Source organism: Plectropomus leopardus, chromosome 7 (assembly GCF_026936395.1).
Source record: "Plectropomus leopardus strain MGB_pleo_1.0 chromosome 7, ASM2693639v1, whole genome shotgun sequence".
Lineage (NCBI taxonomy): Eukaryota > Metazoa > Chordata > Actinopteri > Perciformes > Serranidae > Plectropomus > Plectropomus leopardus.
Window position 1 is genome coordinate 26992560 of NC_142182.1, and position 19421 is coordinate 27011980.

At 38.4% G+C, this 19421-nt stretch overlaps 1 protein-coding gene across 1 annotated transcript; it reads left to right on the forward strand.

The window, feature by feature from the left end:
* Window positions 1-377: 377 nt before the first annotated feature.
* On the forward strand, window positions 378-19026 carry parvg (parvin, gamma). Its single transcript, XM_042496377.2, has 13 exons — window positions 378-645; window positions 1350-1456; window positions 3044-3108; window positions 3743-3845; window positions 4005-4148; window positions 6653-6768; window positions 6872-6927; window positions 7003-7031; window positions 7144-7205; window positions 9894-9962; window positions 10060-10161; window positions 11971-12043; window positions 14985-19026. The coding sequence occupies exons 2-13, from the start codon at window positions 1393-1395 to the stop codon at window positions 15086-15088; spliced, it is 987 nt and encodes a 328-aa protein (XP_042352311.2). The 5' UTR covers window positions 378-645; window positions 1350-1392; the 3' UTR covers window positions 15089-19026.
* The last annotated feature ends 395 nt before the right edge of the window (window positions 19027-19421 follow it).

Consider the following 19421-nt stretch of genomic DNA (forward strand, 5'->3'; position numbering starts at 1 on the left):
GGGTGGTCCTTTCTTTTTTCCCCCAACAAGGCTGATGCACATGCAGAGCTTTTTTGTTTTGTTGTCTCTATCTCTGTCTGTCTTTTTTTTGTTTGTTTGTTGGAGAATGGAGAAGGCTGGAGACCAGACAGCAAATTGATCTGGTCACAGATGGAGATGTGTGAGTCGAGTCTGAGTGGTTCAGGCCTCTGAGTGTCACGTTTCTCTCGGCGCTCCTGACGTGTGGTTTTCCAAACAATACATTTGCACCTATGAGTCTTCCCTGCTTTCTTTTTCACCCGACGCATACTCGGTTAATGCAGTTCGTGACACAGAATACAAATGCCCTTATCTGAGAAACGTTGTGCAAAGCCAGTATCAAAAAGAGGAAGTGCTACCTTCTTCTCTGCCACATCCTCTCATTCGTGCTTATCTTTCCTTCCGACCCTGTGACATGTTATTTTCTTTAAAGCAGCAGTGTGATATTGAGTGCAGTCAGACCTTTTGCGCAGATAGACTTCACAAGAGGTTGTATTCAGATTAAGTACAGCCCTCTCCACCTCTTATATTGCTATTTTGACAGTTTTTGGAGTTGACACCAGTTAAAGAACTCAGTTCAGCTGAAGTCACCCGATTCTGTTGAGTCGCTCTCAGGAGTGCCGAAAGGTAAGCTTATGCAAGAAGACTTTTTGTTTATGACCTTGTTTGAAAGTTACTGTCAACCTCAGGAAAAGGAAGCCCCACACACATAAAACAACACAGGAAAGTAAAAGTTTTCTCACCGGTAGCCTTTCTCTTCTCCAGATCCAGGAAACAACAGTTTGACATGCTCCAGGTCACGTCTGTTTTGTCAGAGTGTTTGCTGTGCTTTGTCTCAGACCACATGATTCAAAAATGTTCAGAGGAAGAGGTGCAACCCTGCAAATCCGTGGGGAATCTACAATACTTGATCTGTTGAGCATACCAGTTAAAGAGAGAAAAAGGAAGTGAGGAAACTAAACATCTTCCTATTTCAGTTTGACAGGTTTTTAACCGGCACAGCCATGTTTAGAAACTTCTTAATATCCTCAGTCGCGCAAAAGCCACTGTCAAAACCCAATTGTTGAAATTCATTGAGCACAAGACTGTCTTTCTTTGTACATGAAAGCCAAAATTTGGAGGTACTAGCTTTCCATGCAACAGAGATCTGCCTGGCAGTGCAGTCAGAATCTTTCACTGTCGGTTTGCAAGAGCTGAAAGTTGAACAAATGCGGTCAAGGACACTAACTGAACCCCTGTTGAGTGAGAGAGACTTTCTGCCAAACAAGTTGACGGAAAGAGTTTTTTTTTCATTCTTCTGTTGTTTATATTCAAGCTTTTCCTCTCTGCAGGTTTTGCTGACAGGTGATGAATATCTCACCTTGAGGAGAAGCAATGGAGGCTGCTGTCTTTGACTATCACAAAGAGGATGACCCTGTGGACTTTGAGGCTTTTCAGGGTATGTGTGTGCATTCAGTAAACTGATAAATATCCTGTCGTCATTTTCAGTCTCAGTCAGTCAGTCATGTGTATACATTTAGCTTCACAGTTTTTTCACCAAGTTTCAAAAATGTATAAATGTCATTCCTATGGTCTAACAAGGTCCAAAAATATAGGTAATCACAAACAATTCACTCCCAAATCCAAAATGTAGGCATGACATCACAAATTTGACACTTAGGCCTGATTACAAGATGCCACCTCAAAAAAATCGGCCAAAACAGCATGGTGCGACTACATGTGCAACCATGCAATCAAACTGATGATTAACAGAAAGACCCACACAAACTAATCTCCCCCATACCCTGTCTTTGTCTTTGTGAAAGACAGTTGCCTACATGAAACTCACAGCATGAGTTATTACTCCCCCCTTCCTCTCAAAAAATTCTCTCACAGTCCAACAGAAATGGCAACTCCATGCATGCATTCGCCCATTAATGATTGAGTGGGGTGACCTTCATCATAATTAAGTATAGATAATATCAACCTTTGTTTCAATTTAGTAAGAATGTCGACAAAATACAGATTTTTAAACATGACATGAGGTTTATTAGTGTTTTATTCAGTTTAAATAACCTGGTTTGTTTGTGTTGGAGAAGAGACCTCTGTGGATAATTCGGCTCCCTATTAAAATTGGAGTTGTAACCAGGAGAAGTAACTTTAAATGGCATTATCGCACCACAGTGTAAGATTGTTAAAAAATAATACATTCTTAATATTCAATGTGATTTATGACATAGCTTGTGCAAGTTTTATCTGGCAAATGCTTTTCAGAACGTATGGAAATGAATGGAAACCATTGGCTAGATAGGCAGAAAAAACACATCCAAAAATGCACGTAGGGCATGCATTCAAAAATGGTCAATAAAAATGTGTGTGCGTGTGCATTGTCTGGGCACAACCCAGTCGCCAGAAAATATGTCGGCATTGTTTGTTTGGCATATGTCATATTTGTACGTTGTTGTGCTGCAGATACATTGATATGTTGAAGATTTACATTTTGACAACATTGGATTAATATGTGTTGAGCTTCAGCAGAAAACCGACTTGTTTATGGTTAGAAAAGATTATTTTTGGCTTAAATACACAATCCCCACTAGACAAGCAGAGATGTCTTGGTAAAAAACAGTTGATTTTGCAGCTCTTTCCCTGGTGGAAATACAGGGACAAGTCACCAAAACACAACTGGTTTCATTGTTTGTTGGTCTCTAACAGCGGTTTATATTGGTCTGCAGCTTGACCAGCATCGACACCTGACACACCATCCACCATCCCCATAACTTCTTAGCGACAAAGTCAGCTCAAAGACGATTTCACTTTAGATACCGTATGTTTATATTATTCATAAAAAAATGTGCAATTGTAACATAGCCATTGTTTGCAGAAATGTAATGCCAACATTTTCTTCTGGTTACTGGGCTGTGGTGTATAACAGGGATGTTGCCTCTAATAAATAAAAATTCTAACTGCTAGAAATAATTGGAGAGCTGTCAATCACACAGTTATAGCATGCAACAATATAATTTTTGAGTGTTTATATTCACAGGAGACAAGCAGAAGCTCATTCAGCCAACATCTTTAAAAGATCCCAAATTTGAAAAGCTAAAGGAGGTAAGAGATTAATCCCTGCTATCTACATATAAAGCTTTGTCTGAAGCTCTGTCTTCTGTTCAGTATTTATTGTTACATCAAAACCCACCCTGGACTACACAGGGTGTGTGTCTCCTAAGTGGGCTGGAAATGAATGCTACACAGCCTGCATGTATATGTGTGCTGTGAAGAGCATGAATAATATCTGATGCAGGAGGAGAGGTGGAAGGATCAGTGAAATTTTAATGAGCATAATTATCAGAGGTGATGGGAGACAGATCAGAGAGTTGCGGCGAGGAGTCGTCGGCTGAGTCTGCTGGATCTGACTTTAAAACAAGGTTTTGATTTGAAAAGATGGCAGCGCAAGGGTTTCATGCGAGCGACAGTAAATGAATATTTAACTCAATAAGCCTGACACATCTCATATGTGGAGCTAGGAGGACAAACAAATAAAATATCAGTTATTTGGGGGGGAGTATTTTGTATTTGTCATCATTTCCATCTTCTTCGGAATCATATTATTTCTGAAAATCGAAGGGAATTTTAAAAAACAAGGCGTCATGCTGCTTTTCATTTGGCACGTTGGGGAAAAATGCACGCAAGGAGATGAAAGTGTTTGGTGTGTCTGACTGTGTGATGAATTGTGTTTTGGTAGGCACTGGTTTATTGGATCAATAGCACTTTGAAAATCGAGCACATAGTGGTTCAGAGTTTGGAGGAGGATCTGTACGATGGGCTGGTGCTTCACCACCTGCTGTGTGAGTTAATACACATTTCTATGGTTGTACTGTCTTTGAATTTGAAAACTTACAACTGTTTTCCCCTTGTAGTTCACAGAAAAGTTTGTCATTTCTAAAATCCAAGACACAGTCCTTGCCAGTAAAACTATAATAAAGAACTTTTCCTGATTTCCATAGCCAGGCTGGCCGGTATTCACTTGCCTGTGGAGGACATAGCACTGACCTCCACTGCTCAGATCCGCAAGTTGGGAATGATCCTGGAGGAACTGGATAAGAGACTGGGCCCGCAGGACAGCAGAGGGATCAAGTGGAACGTTAAACGTGAGTCATGCAGCTGACTGGGCTTCAACAACGAAGCAACAAGAGAACAAATGTTCTCTTCTGGCAACGATTTCAGATTACAACAGGATTTGGTGCTAGCTCAAGGGTGCCATGTTAGTTTACACCAACTGTGAGGGATTTCGGTGGGGATAAACATGACGGGTTTCTGTGTTAATCACCTGTCAGATTCTTTTTTTGTGCTGGTGCTTAGTTAGGTAAGCAAAGAAAGGCCACAATAAAAACATAACTTTTATAAGTTTGCAGTCACTCATTTGAACTTTTGTTTAATGAATCATACAACTGAAAGGACATACTCTGATCCACTAAATAAGTGTCAGAAATGACTGATTGTGGTCAGCACTAACCTCTGACAAATGCACTGCATTTCTTTTGAATGCTTCAAAATAAAAGCAACCCCATATTTCACCAACTGAATGTTTTTAAAAGTGCAGTGTGTAGGATTTAGGGGTATACTTTGCAGAAATTGAATATAATGAAATAAGCATATTGCCTTTAGTGTATGATCACCTAAAAATAGCAATCTTTGGAATTTTGTTACCTTAGAATGAGCTGTTTATATCCAAATAGGGAGTGGGTCCTAGTGAATGGAGTCTGCCATGTTGCGCCGCCATGTTTCTACAGAAACCCAGAACAGACAAACCAAACATTTGTTCTAGATGAAGCTATTTGCATTTTCACTTCAGCCACCATAGGTTGCAGGCCCTCTGCGACCAGTTTCTATCACTGGGTCTGTTTGTTTTGAAGGGAAGGAGACTTCTGTAGATAAATTCACTCCCTGTGAAAACCTCCTGAATGTGTGGATCTTAAGTTATCATTGGAAAAAAGATGAGCAAATGCTGGAGGAATGGCCCAAACAAGGTTGGAGAAACACTGATTTGTAACATGAAAATGCTTTATTTAGTGTTTTTAACTCTTTTAATCACCTGGTCCATTTGTTATGGAAAGGAAGAAACATCTGTGGATAATTGGGCTCCCAGGAAAAACCTCCTGAACAATAAAAACCCAAAGATATTTGGGAGGGAGAAGTTTCAGCTGATTGCAATCTGCAGTCCTCACCACTAGATGCCACTAAAGCTTCCTAAACCTGATGCACTGTTCCTTTAGATGGAACAGTGCATCTTTGGTATTTTTTACCTGGACCTTGTTGTCCACTGTCCACCCTACAGAGAAATTAAACATTTTTCTTTACCTTTTGCTGATCCAGTCTGTTTGAAATTGTGTGCAACCAAGTCTAACTCAATGAGAAGTTAATTCTGAGATTTCACAGACTTTTCCACATTGTCAAAATCAGCTAAATATTCAGCAATGACATTGACAGTTGTTCATTTTCTCTGCCAGATCCTCTTGATAACACTAAACTACGGTTTCTGTAATCCAACATAAGAAACCTGAACTGGCACTCCTCTCTCTAACTCTCACTAATGTTTCCAGTGTTGTTTTTCCTGCAACATGTCACCTTTCGCAAGATTTCAGAACAAGACTCCTCCTTGAGCGTGACTTGGACACAATAACAAACAGACTACTTTATCAAAAAAAAAAGAAAAATGTTAAATGTGTCTTAAATGTTTTCAGACACCAGTAATAACAACCTGAGCCAGTCAGTGGCAAAATTAAGACCTTTTAATGAACGTAAATTGACAGTGCACAAATGCCTAAAGGGATACATGCAGCCTGTTCTGCAGCACTCTTTCTTGATACTGGACCAATCTCAAAATGTGTTGTCTCAGTTAGTCACTTGGACACAAAAACATGGGAAAATAGGGTCCAGGTGATAAAATATCTAGGTGTGAAGCAGCAGAAGTGAGAAATGTTAGGTTTAATAACTAAAGAAACTGATGACATACTGCATCATCTCCTGTGAATCCCTTCCCTGTATACGATGATGGTGATAATGTAGTTAATTTGAATCCAGCCCGGGATTGGTGGACCCCGCCACCAAGCAATGTGTTGATCTCTGGCACAACTTCACCTTTTAACTGATCAGGTGGACTTAAACTATCATAAGCTGCACTATGTTGTCAAATTGTGTGGTTAGGTGCTGTGTATGTTCTGACATGTAGAAACAAATTAAGTTATTTTGATTTTTCATTCAGATTTTTTTTAAGTGCTTGGAAAGGTCAAATCTCCAGCAACTTGCTGGTCTCACAATGTGCTGTTAAACTACTTTAGGATACAAGCATTGATGTCTTCAGACTCTGTGAATAGTGAATAGTATCAAAAACAGGGTTTCATTTCATGAAAATTTTAGCAATTGTAGCTTAAGGTTTTCAGTTGTAATTAAATTTCTGTTATGATTTTATTTAGACTCAAATCCTTTTGGCCTTTGTCTGCTGTCACACTGGGAGGTGCTGAGTCCTGTCAAATCAGTGCAGTTATTGTGTGTGTGTGTGCGTGCGTGTGTGTCTCTGTGTCTCTGTGTCTCTGTGTCTGTGTGTTTGTGTGTGTGTGTGTGTGTGTTTTGTTCTCTGCTGTTTGCCTGTCAGTCATCCACAACAAAGACCTTCTGGCCACTATTCATCTGCTGGTTGCCATGGTGAGATCTTTCCAGCCTGAACTCGAATTGCCACCAAATGTGACAGTTGAAGTCATAGTTGTGGAAGTGAGTTTCACTTCTAGCTTTAGCACTTTTTTTCTGCACCAAATATTTGTCTTAAACAAACCATATGTAGTTGCAGATCAATTTTTGTGAAATTTTCATGCAGGTGACCAGAAGTGGAATCAAATCAAATGTACAGACAGAGGTGCTGACAGAGGAGAGGTGAGCAGATTTGTGACCTGTGTGATTCTGCAGATATGAGAAAAACACCTCATATATGTTGGTCTTTTTCAACAGGGACACAGACTCCCTCAGGAATACTGAAAGTGAGTATAAAGCTGTTGGACGTTGAGCCGATTTGACATTTTGAATGTCATCGAAGCAGCATTACAGCCTACGATGACTTCAATAGACTTTTCTGGCTGTCTGATCACGCAGGGGAAGATCCCATTGAGCAACTGCTGAAGCTTGAGGCTCACAAGGTCAACACAGTAAAGAAGGTATAACAAAGAGAGGAGAAGTGCGGAGATAGCTCAAGGAGATAACTCTCAACTCCACTGGCAGCAAGAGAGCAAATATTGTGGTGTTAAGACAGGAAGTAAATAAGTATGACTTGTTTGTGACCTACATATGAGCAGGATGAATGCTGCCTAAGACGATCAAATGGGAGAGGATTGCTTTTCTGTTATTTTTGTTTTTTGCAAGTATTCAAATCAGTTTCAAGAAGGGTTATTTCAATAGTTATTTTTATTAATATTTAATCTGCTGATAAGCCTGTCTGTTCAGGGATGTAATTATTTTCATCACCGTTAAAGTAGTCTGTGAGTATTGGAAGGTTATTTCAATTTAAGGAGGCTTTATTGGCATGACCATAGTGAAACAGTATTGTCAACGGTAATTCACCTTGATGCAAAAATGTCCCAAACGACTCCACTTTCCCCTATTACTTTTTGGATAATTAATTAATCATTTGATCCATAAAATAATATATAATGATAAACTTAATTAATACCACACTTTTCAAAACAGTTACAAAGGGCTTTACATTGTTTAACCAAGATTCTTAAAACTTTTAATTAAAACAGAAAATAAACGGGGAAAAAAAGAATAACATAAACATAAAGAAAAATACAAACCATGAAACAGAAAAATAATGTTAGCAATTTGCTGCCCTGAGGACTAAACTGAGGCAAATAAAATAAATTGAAATAATATAAAAAATAAGAATAAACAAAACTAAAAACAAGGATTAGAATACCCTGTGACAATATTAGATAAAATCAATAACAACAACACTAATTAGCTAAGACGCTGAAAGTAAATCACAGTGCTTAAATTAATAAAGGTTGGTTTTTTACACAAGATACGTTTTACAAAGGGATTTTAAATGCGTCACTGGTTCTGCAAGAATCTGACGCTCAGGCAGGAAGTTTCAGAGCTGAGGGGACTTGACCCCCCAAAACCCTGTCACCTTTAGTTTTGAGACGGGAATAGCCAGCAGAGCCCTGCCTGAGGATATGAAGCATGCTGTGGTAGGAAATACTGAAAAATGCCTGTCACAAGTTCCTAAAGCCAGAGGGGATGCTATCATACTGCTTTTTGTTTGACGAACAGATCAAAGCCCAACGATGTTGAGCTTATAAGTGCTCAACAATTACCTGATTATTAAAAAGTTGCCACTTAATTTTCTGTCAAACAACACTCAGTTAATCAGCTCAGGGTGATAGAGACAGATAAATGGTTCCTCAGCTGTTTTTTGGTGTTAGTTGAGGTGTTATATCGGACCACTGCCACACAAAGCACCTTAAACTCATGTCTCGTTTTTCAGAGGTTCTCTACTGGTTCTTCAGCTTAGTATAGTTTAGTTTATTGGGGGGAAAAAACAAAAACGCTACATTAAAATAGCCTACTAACTGTGTTTTTCCAGAGGATAACACGTTAAAGCAGTGGCTCTCAACATTTGCACTTCAGAGCACAGAAATATATAAATATGAATATAGAAATATTTGAAAAAGTATCATTATTATGTTTCTGAGGGAGCATTTCGTTCAGGATTATGAACCTTTAAACTCCGAGTAAAGTGAATTCAGAGATTTGTTTCAATACACATTCTAAATGTTGGAAACTGATTGTTGAAAACATGTTACAAAGTTAGAAGGTTGACTGTTTTTTCACCATTTTCCTGTTTTTAAATTTTTTTTGGGCAGGCCTAAAACCATATCTCAATGATGCAATGGAGCTATACTCAGCGTAACCCCGCCCCTGACAATTTAGCAGTATAATAGCGAGAAGCATCAGTATTGTCCCACAATTGGGCGTGGCCTTCGGGGACATGCCCCCAGCATTTCAGTTCAGAAAATACTGTGCATTTTTTCATGATTTTAAGAGCTTCTTTTACGTACTTGGCGATTTTTTTGGTCATTCAGATTTGGTCAGGTATTTAATAACACATCTTTCTGTGATGTGACAAACACACTTTAATTATCACTTCACCAGAACTTTAAGTCAACATTTTGCAAGAAATTATTAATAATCATGAAGTGTCGTTAAGAAGCACAATTACTCATCCATGGTATTATCTGGCATCATTCAAAGCCCTCAACTTCAAAAATTTAAAAAACAATATGGTGCTACATCTATATGGCACCTCTAATGATTCTGTATAGCCTTTTTGACCAAGGCATTGTCCAGCACCTTTAAAAGATGAGTGCCATATGGCACCAAAACAGATTTACCTATTATGAGTCAAAGAACCACTTTTGGGTACTGTTTAGCATCCTTAATTTAAAGTGTAATAATAATTATTTACATATGACTTTTTTATTATTATTAGTTAAAAATTTGATTAATCTTTTAATCTATAAAATGTTAGGAAATAGTGAAAAATTCCCAAATTCAAGTCTTCATATAAACATATAATATTATCCCATTAAAAAAGTAAAACTTTTACTTTTTTCAACACTTCAGACCAGATTTCTGCCTCAGTAGCTGTCCCTTGTTGTGACTAAATAATATCCAACCATAACAATGAGAAAGAATATGATGGCCTATAATCCCTCTGGCATAATGAACTAGAAGGTATCGCAGGTTTTGATTAACAGTAAAACATGTTTAATATATTATTTTGTCAGATAAATAAGAAAAACATGTATTTTAAACTGGCTAACTTTATTCCCCTTCATTTTCAGGCCATCTTACACTTTGTCAACCAGAATATGTCGACTATGGGTCTGCAGGTGGCTGATATGGACAAACAGGTAAAGGGAAAAAAAAACAACTTGTTAATCTCTTCCCCTGAGATTTTATCACTTTCCTTGGACCAGCTCCAATGTCTGCTGTAAAATTTCTGTGCAGTTTGCTGACGGTGTGATTCTGCTGCTGCTCATCGGACAGCTGGAAGGATTCTTCATCCCTCTCTATGACTTCAACCTGACTCCTGTCAATCACTCTGAGATGGTACAGTATAGATAACTGACACATTTTAAAGAGAAGTGAACCTTCAGACAGGTGATAACTTTATTAGTACCATCCTAACTGTTTTCAATTAGAATTCATTTTGGCTGATATTTTGGAAAAATGTAGACTCACGCAGGCTGCATTGTTCTGATTGAAAAGCTTTACTGTAATATCATAAAACACTTCTCGTTTCCGATTTGAGTTAATCTAATTTCCCACTAGAGCACGGTGGATAATGAGCTACGGTACTGAAACCTGATCCAAAATTGTGCCTATTACAATATAAGATATGATCAAAATTAATATTTTACTATTCCCGTAATAAAAGTAGATGCATAATTACTTCTGTGTCACTGATAATGATATCTTTGATCTCACTTCACTTGAAGCATTAGGAAGAGTCTATGAAAAAGTTATGACTCTTTTATCAAAGATGTGAAGACTTTATGAATAACTAACCGTATAAAAGATACAGTGACACTCATAAAGAGAGACTCATCCATGTTACGTTTTGGTATGTTAATGTGCTAATAATGACTTGTAATGCCACAATTCAGGTGTTACCTAACTGTTTTTGTCAACGTAATACATCTGAATATCATGAAAATCATCGAAACGCAATAAACATGCAAAATTTAATTGAAATGATAGGTAAATTAAAGATGGGCTAGGCAAAAATCTGGGGAAAAGAAAAAAAACAGCAGAATTGAAAAAACACCCTCCTCTTGCCACTTTCCTTTCTCTGTCCCCAGCCCCTCCCCCTCTGTTTGTCAAAAAAAACCCAAAAAAACAAATGAGACAAGAATTACCTTGGTAACCACCCTGCAGTCCCTTAACCTCACTCCCTGCCGCTGTGGACTGCCTCCCTGGGAGGAAAGCAGGCAGCAGCTCAGGAGAGCGACCTTTGGTCTGCAGCTGTTTAGTTGCTCAAATTCGGCCAATGCAAATACTTTAGTGCTGGGTGTCACAGCAAGCGGGTGGCCTTCAGTGGCAGGGAGTCAGGGATTTCCGCACCCCCAGAGTTGGGGGTTGTGGCCTCTGACTAGGGGTTTGTGTAAATGTGAACTTAAAGCCACCACTGTGATCCTTTAGCTCCGGTTAGCAGGACTGTTAGTTGCATTTTCTCTCCATCTCTGACACGCTTCACCAATATTAGCATGTGTTTTATTTTTCTTTTTTTGATTTTTCAGACTGTCTTTGAGGCTCTCTTGTCTTCCTCTTTTTGGATTTATTTGCAGTGTAGGCAGTGTTTTTCTGCTGGATTCTCCACCACTGAATCAGGCTCTCATAGTCTGAAGGAATGCACGCACACATTTGCATTTGTACATCAGCCAATAGATGGCCAAAAGTTTCCCATCATGGGCTAAATTTTCTAAATCCTGAAAACAGAGCCAAGAAGAGGCGCGGAAGTCTAGTTTTCTCTCAGGCCACTTAAATTACAATATTCTCACGTTTTAATGGCATTTCTGCCAAATCAGTTACTGACTCTCATCCAGTAAAATAATATGCATTATTCTGAAGTGGGCCATTTGGCATAATACGTACTTTAACTTTTAATAGTTCACTTTTACCTGTAACAAGGTATCTCCACATTGTGAATAGCCCATTTCGACTAACACTGTGTAGATAACCGGTTATGCTATATTACCTACAAATACTGCTAGCTACAAATACTGCTAGCTATCATAAAATATCAGCAAACATGAAGATAGAACTAAACTTATACTAAATATGTACAAAAAATTATCAGTGGGTATAATTCACATCTGGATTTTGTGTTTGATCATTTTTAATCATCTTGACCTCTAGATTCAAAATGTGACCTTGGCCTTGGATCTCCTGAATGACACAGGCCTTCAAGTCCCCAGTGTTGATCCACAAGGTGAGCAAATTACACACACACACACTGCTCACACAGTATACACACTTGTTCAGAATAGATTTACTCAAATTAAAATGCCAGTCACAGAGGATTGAAAAAAACAATAAACAGAAGTCCTTTTGCGTAAAATGACTGCAACAGTAAAACAGCAGAGCTCCAAGACGAGCAATGTCAAACTAATTCAAATGATATCGACTATCAAGAGCATTTAACTGTGTGACGGGAAAAATGCCAAAATCTGTTTGTATATCAGATGCGGGAGGGGGGGTCGCCCCGGTTGTTTGAGTTAATCTCCACTGCTCAGTGGAGTGTGGGTTTGACAGTGTTTAAGAGGGAAAGATGGAATTGCTTGCGGAATATGAATGAGTGTGCCTCATGTCTCGATGAGTATCACTGCAGATGATTGGCTGAGTCCGAGGTCATCATCATTCATTTAGAGAGGAGCAGCAAGGAGACGTTCTCAGGGGGACAATGTCACTCTGGTGCCCGCTGATAGACACAGGGATTTAGCCTCACTGCTATGGCTGTATCTGCTGTGTGTGTGTGTGTGTGTGTGTGTGTGTGTGTGTGTGTGTGTGTGTGTGTGTGTGTGTGTGTGTGTGTGTGTGTGTGTGTGTAGAAAGATATGTTATCTGTATTCATGAGAACTACTACTGTAAACCACCCAGTTATCAGGACAATCCCAGAAATTTTACGATAATATCTGTACACTGTAAAACTGTGTGTGTGTGTGTGTGTGTGTGTGTGTGTGTGTGTGTGTGTGTGTGTGTGCATGTGTTTGTCAGTTTCAACTTGCAACTGCCAGTTATCAAATTTCACACTTTAACGTCACGATTTCATGATCTGCGGCATGAACTTATGAGTATGAGCATTCATCCTAATAATCATCCAGCGGCAAGAGCATTGCATTATGTAAATGCGTTGGAAATTCAAATTTCTCCTTGGTTTAATCAGATGAGCTTAGGTTCGTGGTATAGTGACTGTACATTGAATCAAAGGTCTATGTCAGAAAAGTACTTCTTCACTTTTAGTTCTGCCGTTTGACTTGAATGACTGATTACAAACAAACCCCTAGAAGACCCCAAGACCACCCATAAAAAATTCAGATAAAAAGATCATTAGTCTGATAAATATTTTACCATGGAAGATATTTGTTGATTTAAAGGTCCAATGTGTAGGATTTGGGATCTAATAGCAGAAATCACCTGAAACAAAAAAAATAGTTGTGTTCTCGTAACCTCAGAATGAACCCCTTGTATCTTCATAGAGTGGGGGTCCTCTTCCACAGAGTTCACCATTTTGTTTCTACAGTAGAGCAGAATGGACAAACTGAACACTGGTCTAGAGAGGGCCGTTTGCCTTTTTACCTCATGTGGAAGGCCACTGTAGGTTCTCCAGCATAGCAGAGTGATCGGAGGGGTATCCAGGGGTATTATATAATTAACATGTGGTTAGGTCTAAGCACCAAACCACTTGGTTATTGTTAGAAAAAGATTATGTTTTGACTTGAAATACCTTTTGTTGTGGGTATAGTCCCGACAGGAAACGTGATATGCTTGCTAAAAACCAGCTGCTGTTCGTAGCAGTATCCCTGGTGGAAAAACAGTGACTAATCGCTAAAAAAAACATGCATGCTTGGTGACTAAAAAGTTGCTGGAAAAATAGTGATGGTTTCGCTGAAACACAGCCAGTTTTGTTGTTGGTCTCAGACAGCTTGGCAGGTATCTCGCCTTCTGCAGCACCATCCACTGTCACCCTCACCTCTGCTGACAAAGTCAGCTGATATACTACAACTCTTAAGAAACATTGATATGATATTGTTATGAAATAATGGTTTGAAACATACAGTGCCAACATTTTCTGGCTGTTTTTCCCAGTTTAGTAGAAAATAACTTGACTGGCCTGCACAGAACCTCAAACCTTTTCAACACATTTATGATGAAGTGTAAGCTCACTAATGCTCTTCTGGCTCAATGAAAGCAAATCCCTGCTGCCAGGTTTAAAGAAATCCGACGAGTTATCGAAAGCTGTTATAGCAGCATATTATGGCCCATGGTTGCCTCTGCCAAGGAAGTTATGTTTGAATCTGTCTGTGTCTGTATCTGTGTAGATCACTAATTAATTTTCTCTTTAGTTGACATTGGGAGATAAGGCACCTGGCCTCGGTGGAGGTTTCTATTCTATGAGTACCCTTGAAGTTTTGGAATAAGAACACTCACATACACGTGTAAAGTTTGGGTGTTCATGTTTGCCCATATGAAGTATATAAATCAAAAAAGAGAAGAGTAAAATGAGTGAATGACTCAGTAAGTTACAAACTTGACTAAGTGTGTGAATCAATCAATTTCAGATAGATCTACTTCACTTCCCGCGCATGTTCCATTATTGACAAGATGCTCTGTATTCTCCCTGAGCTTAAATCACAGTCACTAAAACCTCACCACAGTATTGCCTGCCAGCCAAACAGTCTGTAATTGTGAAGTAAATCCTCAACATGATAACTGTTAATGTAAGGACCAGCACAATTAATCTAAGCCAGGAGCAAGTGGCTAATTTAATTCATTTTTAGTGTCTTTTTAATTACCGGCATAATTGCTGTGATGGAATGAGGGATCCCAGCACTGAGGGTCTAAAACTGGAGTGCACTGCATGCATTAATGAGGTTAGCCAGTGGTGAAGTCAATCTTAATGTCACATTCATTTGGTTAGTGCATCTCACAACAGAGAGCAATTTTGTTGGGATGTCGTCTCACCAAGGACATATTGATTAAATTTCAATCTAATGCCTTTTTTAAGTCCCTCTGATCTATGACCTGTTAAGATGGATTGTGAGAATAGTTATTAGCTAATGTGGGTAAAAGCATCCTTGCTGCCTCAGCTCATAGATGCTGATGGTGCATGAGAAACATGCACTAAATGTCTCCTGTGAATTGTGTGACAGATATTGTGTCCCAGGACGTCACTGCCACCTTGAAGGTCCTGTATGCCCTCTTCAAGAAGCACAAAGGGAAAAAAATGCAACAGGAAGAGGAACTCAGCAACTAAGAATACAAATACAGCTGTAGACAAGTGCAGTGTTTGTCCAGTTCTGGATTTCTTCTGTCTCTCAACTGTTGCAAATGTTGTACATAATTTAAAGGGTGAAGTTGAATGATTTTCAACATTATGTTTACACTCTTAAGCTTATTTTAAGGTGCGGTATGTAATTCTGGAGAAAAATAGTTGATTGTTTAGTCCCATACACTGGTCATTAAATACTGATGCGGTTTCATTCCAAGGTTGTCAAATACTTCTTACAACCTCAGGGTGGTAGTCGACCCAAACCACCAACCCAAGGTCGTTGGTATTTGATGATTTGGGAATGACACTGTCAGTGGTTAACCACCCATTTATGTAAGTCTATTTCCCAAGTCGTCAAATACCAACAACAGTCGCTTACTATTATTATTTAATTGGTAACTGGCAAGAATATTTTTGCCTGATTTCTTGTGGGTCTGTAGGTCAACTGTGTGACTCTTCATTTTACTGCACTGCACAGCAACTGTTCTGGTAGGAGCTAGCTAGCAAGCAGTGCTGCTTATTCTGCAATTACATTGCTGTCAAAAAACAAGCCCAACCTCCAGTCTCTCCCAAAGGTTGCTCTGGTTTGTAAACAGCAGTGTTGACAAATTGGCAACTTTTTTGCTAGATTAAGCAACCTTTTCAGACCATCATGGAAAAGGCAGATGTGTTTAGCCCTTTGTAATTCATCCCCATGCATGCTGCTCAAAATAATCGCAGTCAGCAACTCTCCTTTTCTCTCCTATTGTGCTGTGCAGTAGTTGCAGTAGCAATGCTGCTGCTGGAGTAATGTTGCTTGTTGTGTGAGATCAGAGAAGGTGGTGCACTTCAGTGTAAGCACCATAGCTCTCATGCCATTCAAATATTTTACTTTACTTTCATTGAGTTGAGAGTTGGCAACACTGGTAAGTGGCTCAGTTTTGATCCACAAACCCAAATTTGGCATTGTTGACTATGTTATCACTATTTGCTCTATTAGTAACATTAGTGATGTTAACATAGTTAACTATGGTTTGTGACAGTGCAGTACTCACAGAATGAATGGTGCTGCTAGATAGCTATCTACTGCCCAACCAGTGTGCAGTGCAGAGTGGTTTGCAAACCAGTTGAAACTGAAGGGAGGGTAGAAGGCATTATATTTCCATATGTTAATACAATTAAGCCAGAGTCTGTCAGCAAAGCCCACAGAAAATAACCCAAAAGGCAAAACATTTATAACACTTTCAAATGCATCACTGTGGCTTTCTTAGTACGTTTACATGCGCAGTTAAGTCAAGCTATGGTTATAGCTTGATTAGGCAATTTAATTGGACTACTGTCCTTGTCCCTTTATTCAAACACCAGGGGAGAATCAATATATTGATTGAAGTATGTCCAACTCCACCACAGTAGGCAGCAATATGCCCCCTTTCCGCTAATTGCTTTTGGACCTTCTTCCAGTTGACCTATTATATCACATACCAAACAAATTAGCAAGCAGCAAACAGGTTGCATATCGAATAGATAACTTTTTGGAATTTATGCTGTTCGACTTCTAGGTCAAAGCCCGCTCCGGTGACTGGAAGCATGTACAGAAAGTCTACACCAGTTCAGGTCCATTTGAGGTACATACAAGATTTTGAGAAATTTTAATGTTTACATGTATTTTACATGTATTTTAAAAGTACAATTTCAGTAGGACAAAAGTAATAAATCAGCATTTTCTAATATCATGAAAACGTACTGACTGAATTAATGGAATGCTGGCTCAGAAGAAAAGCACCTCTTATATTTCACGCCATTTTACTTTTTTTCCTCCTTAAATATTACCCCCTAGTTTCCAGTTAATGGGTGTTAACAAAAGCAAGACTAACTAAAACTGGCATCTCTAGTATATATGGTTCCCACTCAATCAAAATATAAGTGGTGTGAAAGTTATGTCTGGTTTTATTTCCACTATCTTTTCCTCTCTTTTTCACTCAATTTACATATTTCCATTTATGTTTCAGTCTGAACATGACACTTTTCATTCTTGGTTTAGAAAACTATTGTTCTTGACTGCCACTTTGCAATAAACAATGTGACTTTCCTCCTCTGCCTCCTCCATGTGTTCCCGCTGACAGTCTGTGACCTCCTCTTCTTCTACTCCGTGAATGCTATTGTCATTTCTTGGAAAAATTGTGGGATTTTTTCATTTTTTATTATTTTCCATTGAATTGTTCACAACTCAATGTCACACACATGTGGAGATGAAGCGGCAGGAAATGATGGAGGGAGGCTCAGAGAATAAGAGAGACAAACAATAGATGTGATTCCATCAAAGCATATTTTGTAAATTATGTGGTGAATTGAAAAGCAGGATGAAAAAAAAACACTTAATTATCCTCTGTGTTGCAAAAATGTGTAATTTCTCAGTTTAAAAGACATTTAAGCAAACCATTAGTGAATTGTTAAATAATATCTCTCTATCTCTGCCTCTCTGGTTTGTGGATTTAGCTTGTGTAATAAACGAGAGTGTCTTTGTTTTTGTCTTGAGGTTAAAGAAAAGACTAAACTGTAACAACAACCACTTTCACACTTCTTATTCAGTTCATCCAGTTTTCATGCAGATGTGTTTGTTGACATTCAGGAAGCCAATTTATTTGTTTTCACCAAGGTGATGGAAAATACTCTAAATTCACATTTTATTTCCCCTGACATTTCAAAAGGTTTGCATAAAATTTGCTTGGCAGTCAGATGGAATCATAACTGCTGCTGAGACAGACAGGCAGACAGATTTTGGTGTTGAGGTGTTGCTCTTGATCATCATGTTGATTGGTCATTTCCAGCGGGCAGTTATTAAATCAAACTGGCCTCTCTTCTGTTTTCCAGTTTACAGTCCTTGAACTGTTCATCCCGAGTGATTGTAAACTAAATTTGACTGTTGAAAATTAAATTGCGCATTACTTTACAAAGCACAAAACCCATTATTGTATTCAGTCAAACCATGACTCATCACAGCTGCAATAAAGTGAGGTCATTTCATAGATTAATATCTAAGTCATGCAATCACAATGTTAGAATAAGCCCCAAAAAGGTCTTAGGTGATTTTGCAACACCACTAACATCAATAACTTAATAAGCATCAACATTTGTGCCTTCCAGTACTCATACTACCATACTATTTAGTATGCCAGAAAAAAGATTTAGTATGTTTCCATACAGGGCTTCAAAAACTGAAGGCAAGTTAGATTTAAGACTTTTTAGGACTTTATTTAATGCCACTTGGAATGAAATTTAAGACCCATTTCAAAATAATTAAAACTGAAGCAAAATAAAGGCAGTTTCAGAGTCTGGGAACATTGCCAGAAAGTCTGAATAGCACTGAAAAATACCTGGTGTTTGCTGGTGTTTGCTGGCGTTTGTTGGCAGTTTTCTCTGTGATTTTGTGTTTCTTACTCAGCATGTGGGATTTAACTGAAAAAAAGGATGTAAATGATTATTTTGAGATTTTACAATTACAATGCAAATTCACAAAATAAAAATTCAAAAAACATTCTTTCACTGTCTTAGCATTTTTAAGAGCTTTAAATATTGCTAAAATATATTTTAATACCAATTAAAGCCTTATTTTTTTAATTGCTAAATTCAGTGCCTTTAAAAGCTATTTTAGGATTTGCGGTCTCCATGCAATACACAGTATGTCAAATGCAATAAGCCAGAGATACCAGGATGTCTCATTGCATTTAGTGACTTCTTGCAGCATGCAAATCGGTATGCTTTTCTTACTATTCTGACCATAGATCTATAATAACACCATCTGACATTCTCTCTGGATTTTGACCCACAATCCTCTGGATAGCTAAAAATATGTAAGATTGTCTTTGCCGCTGCAATGACAGAAGACAGCACATTCAAGCGAATGATGACCAGTCGAATAGATAGTAATAATAGGAATTGTTTAACTGAACAAAATAATCATGAAGATAACCAATAACAAAGGACTTAACTATGAAAATATAAAATGAGAAAAGGATATGGACTTTTACAGTCCTGAATATAATTTGTCATGTTAGAATCTACAATGTATGCAGTTATTACATAAAAGCCAAAATTACATACATTGTAAAGTAACAACAGCAGAGCTCTCCAGGATGACCTCTGTTTCTAGCAAGCTCTGCAGATGTTGTTTTGTATCGCCAAGCTAACTTTCTGCTGCGTTCCAAATCACATGCTTTTTCTTTTTCCTTTCTTAACTTCAAATTTTGCACCAATGACTATGATGGGTATAGGAGTGAGAGGGTCAAGGTGCCATGTTGTAACGAAGCATTACATGTACGCATACTCCATGCAACAGTAT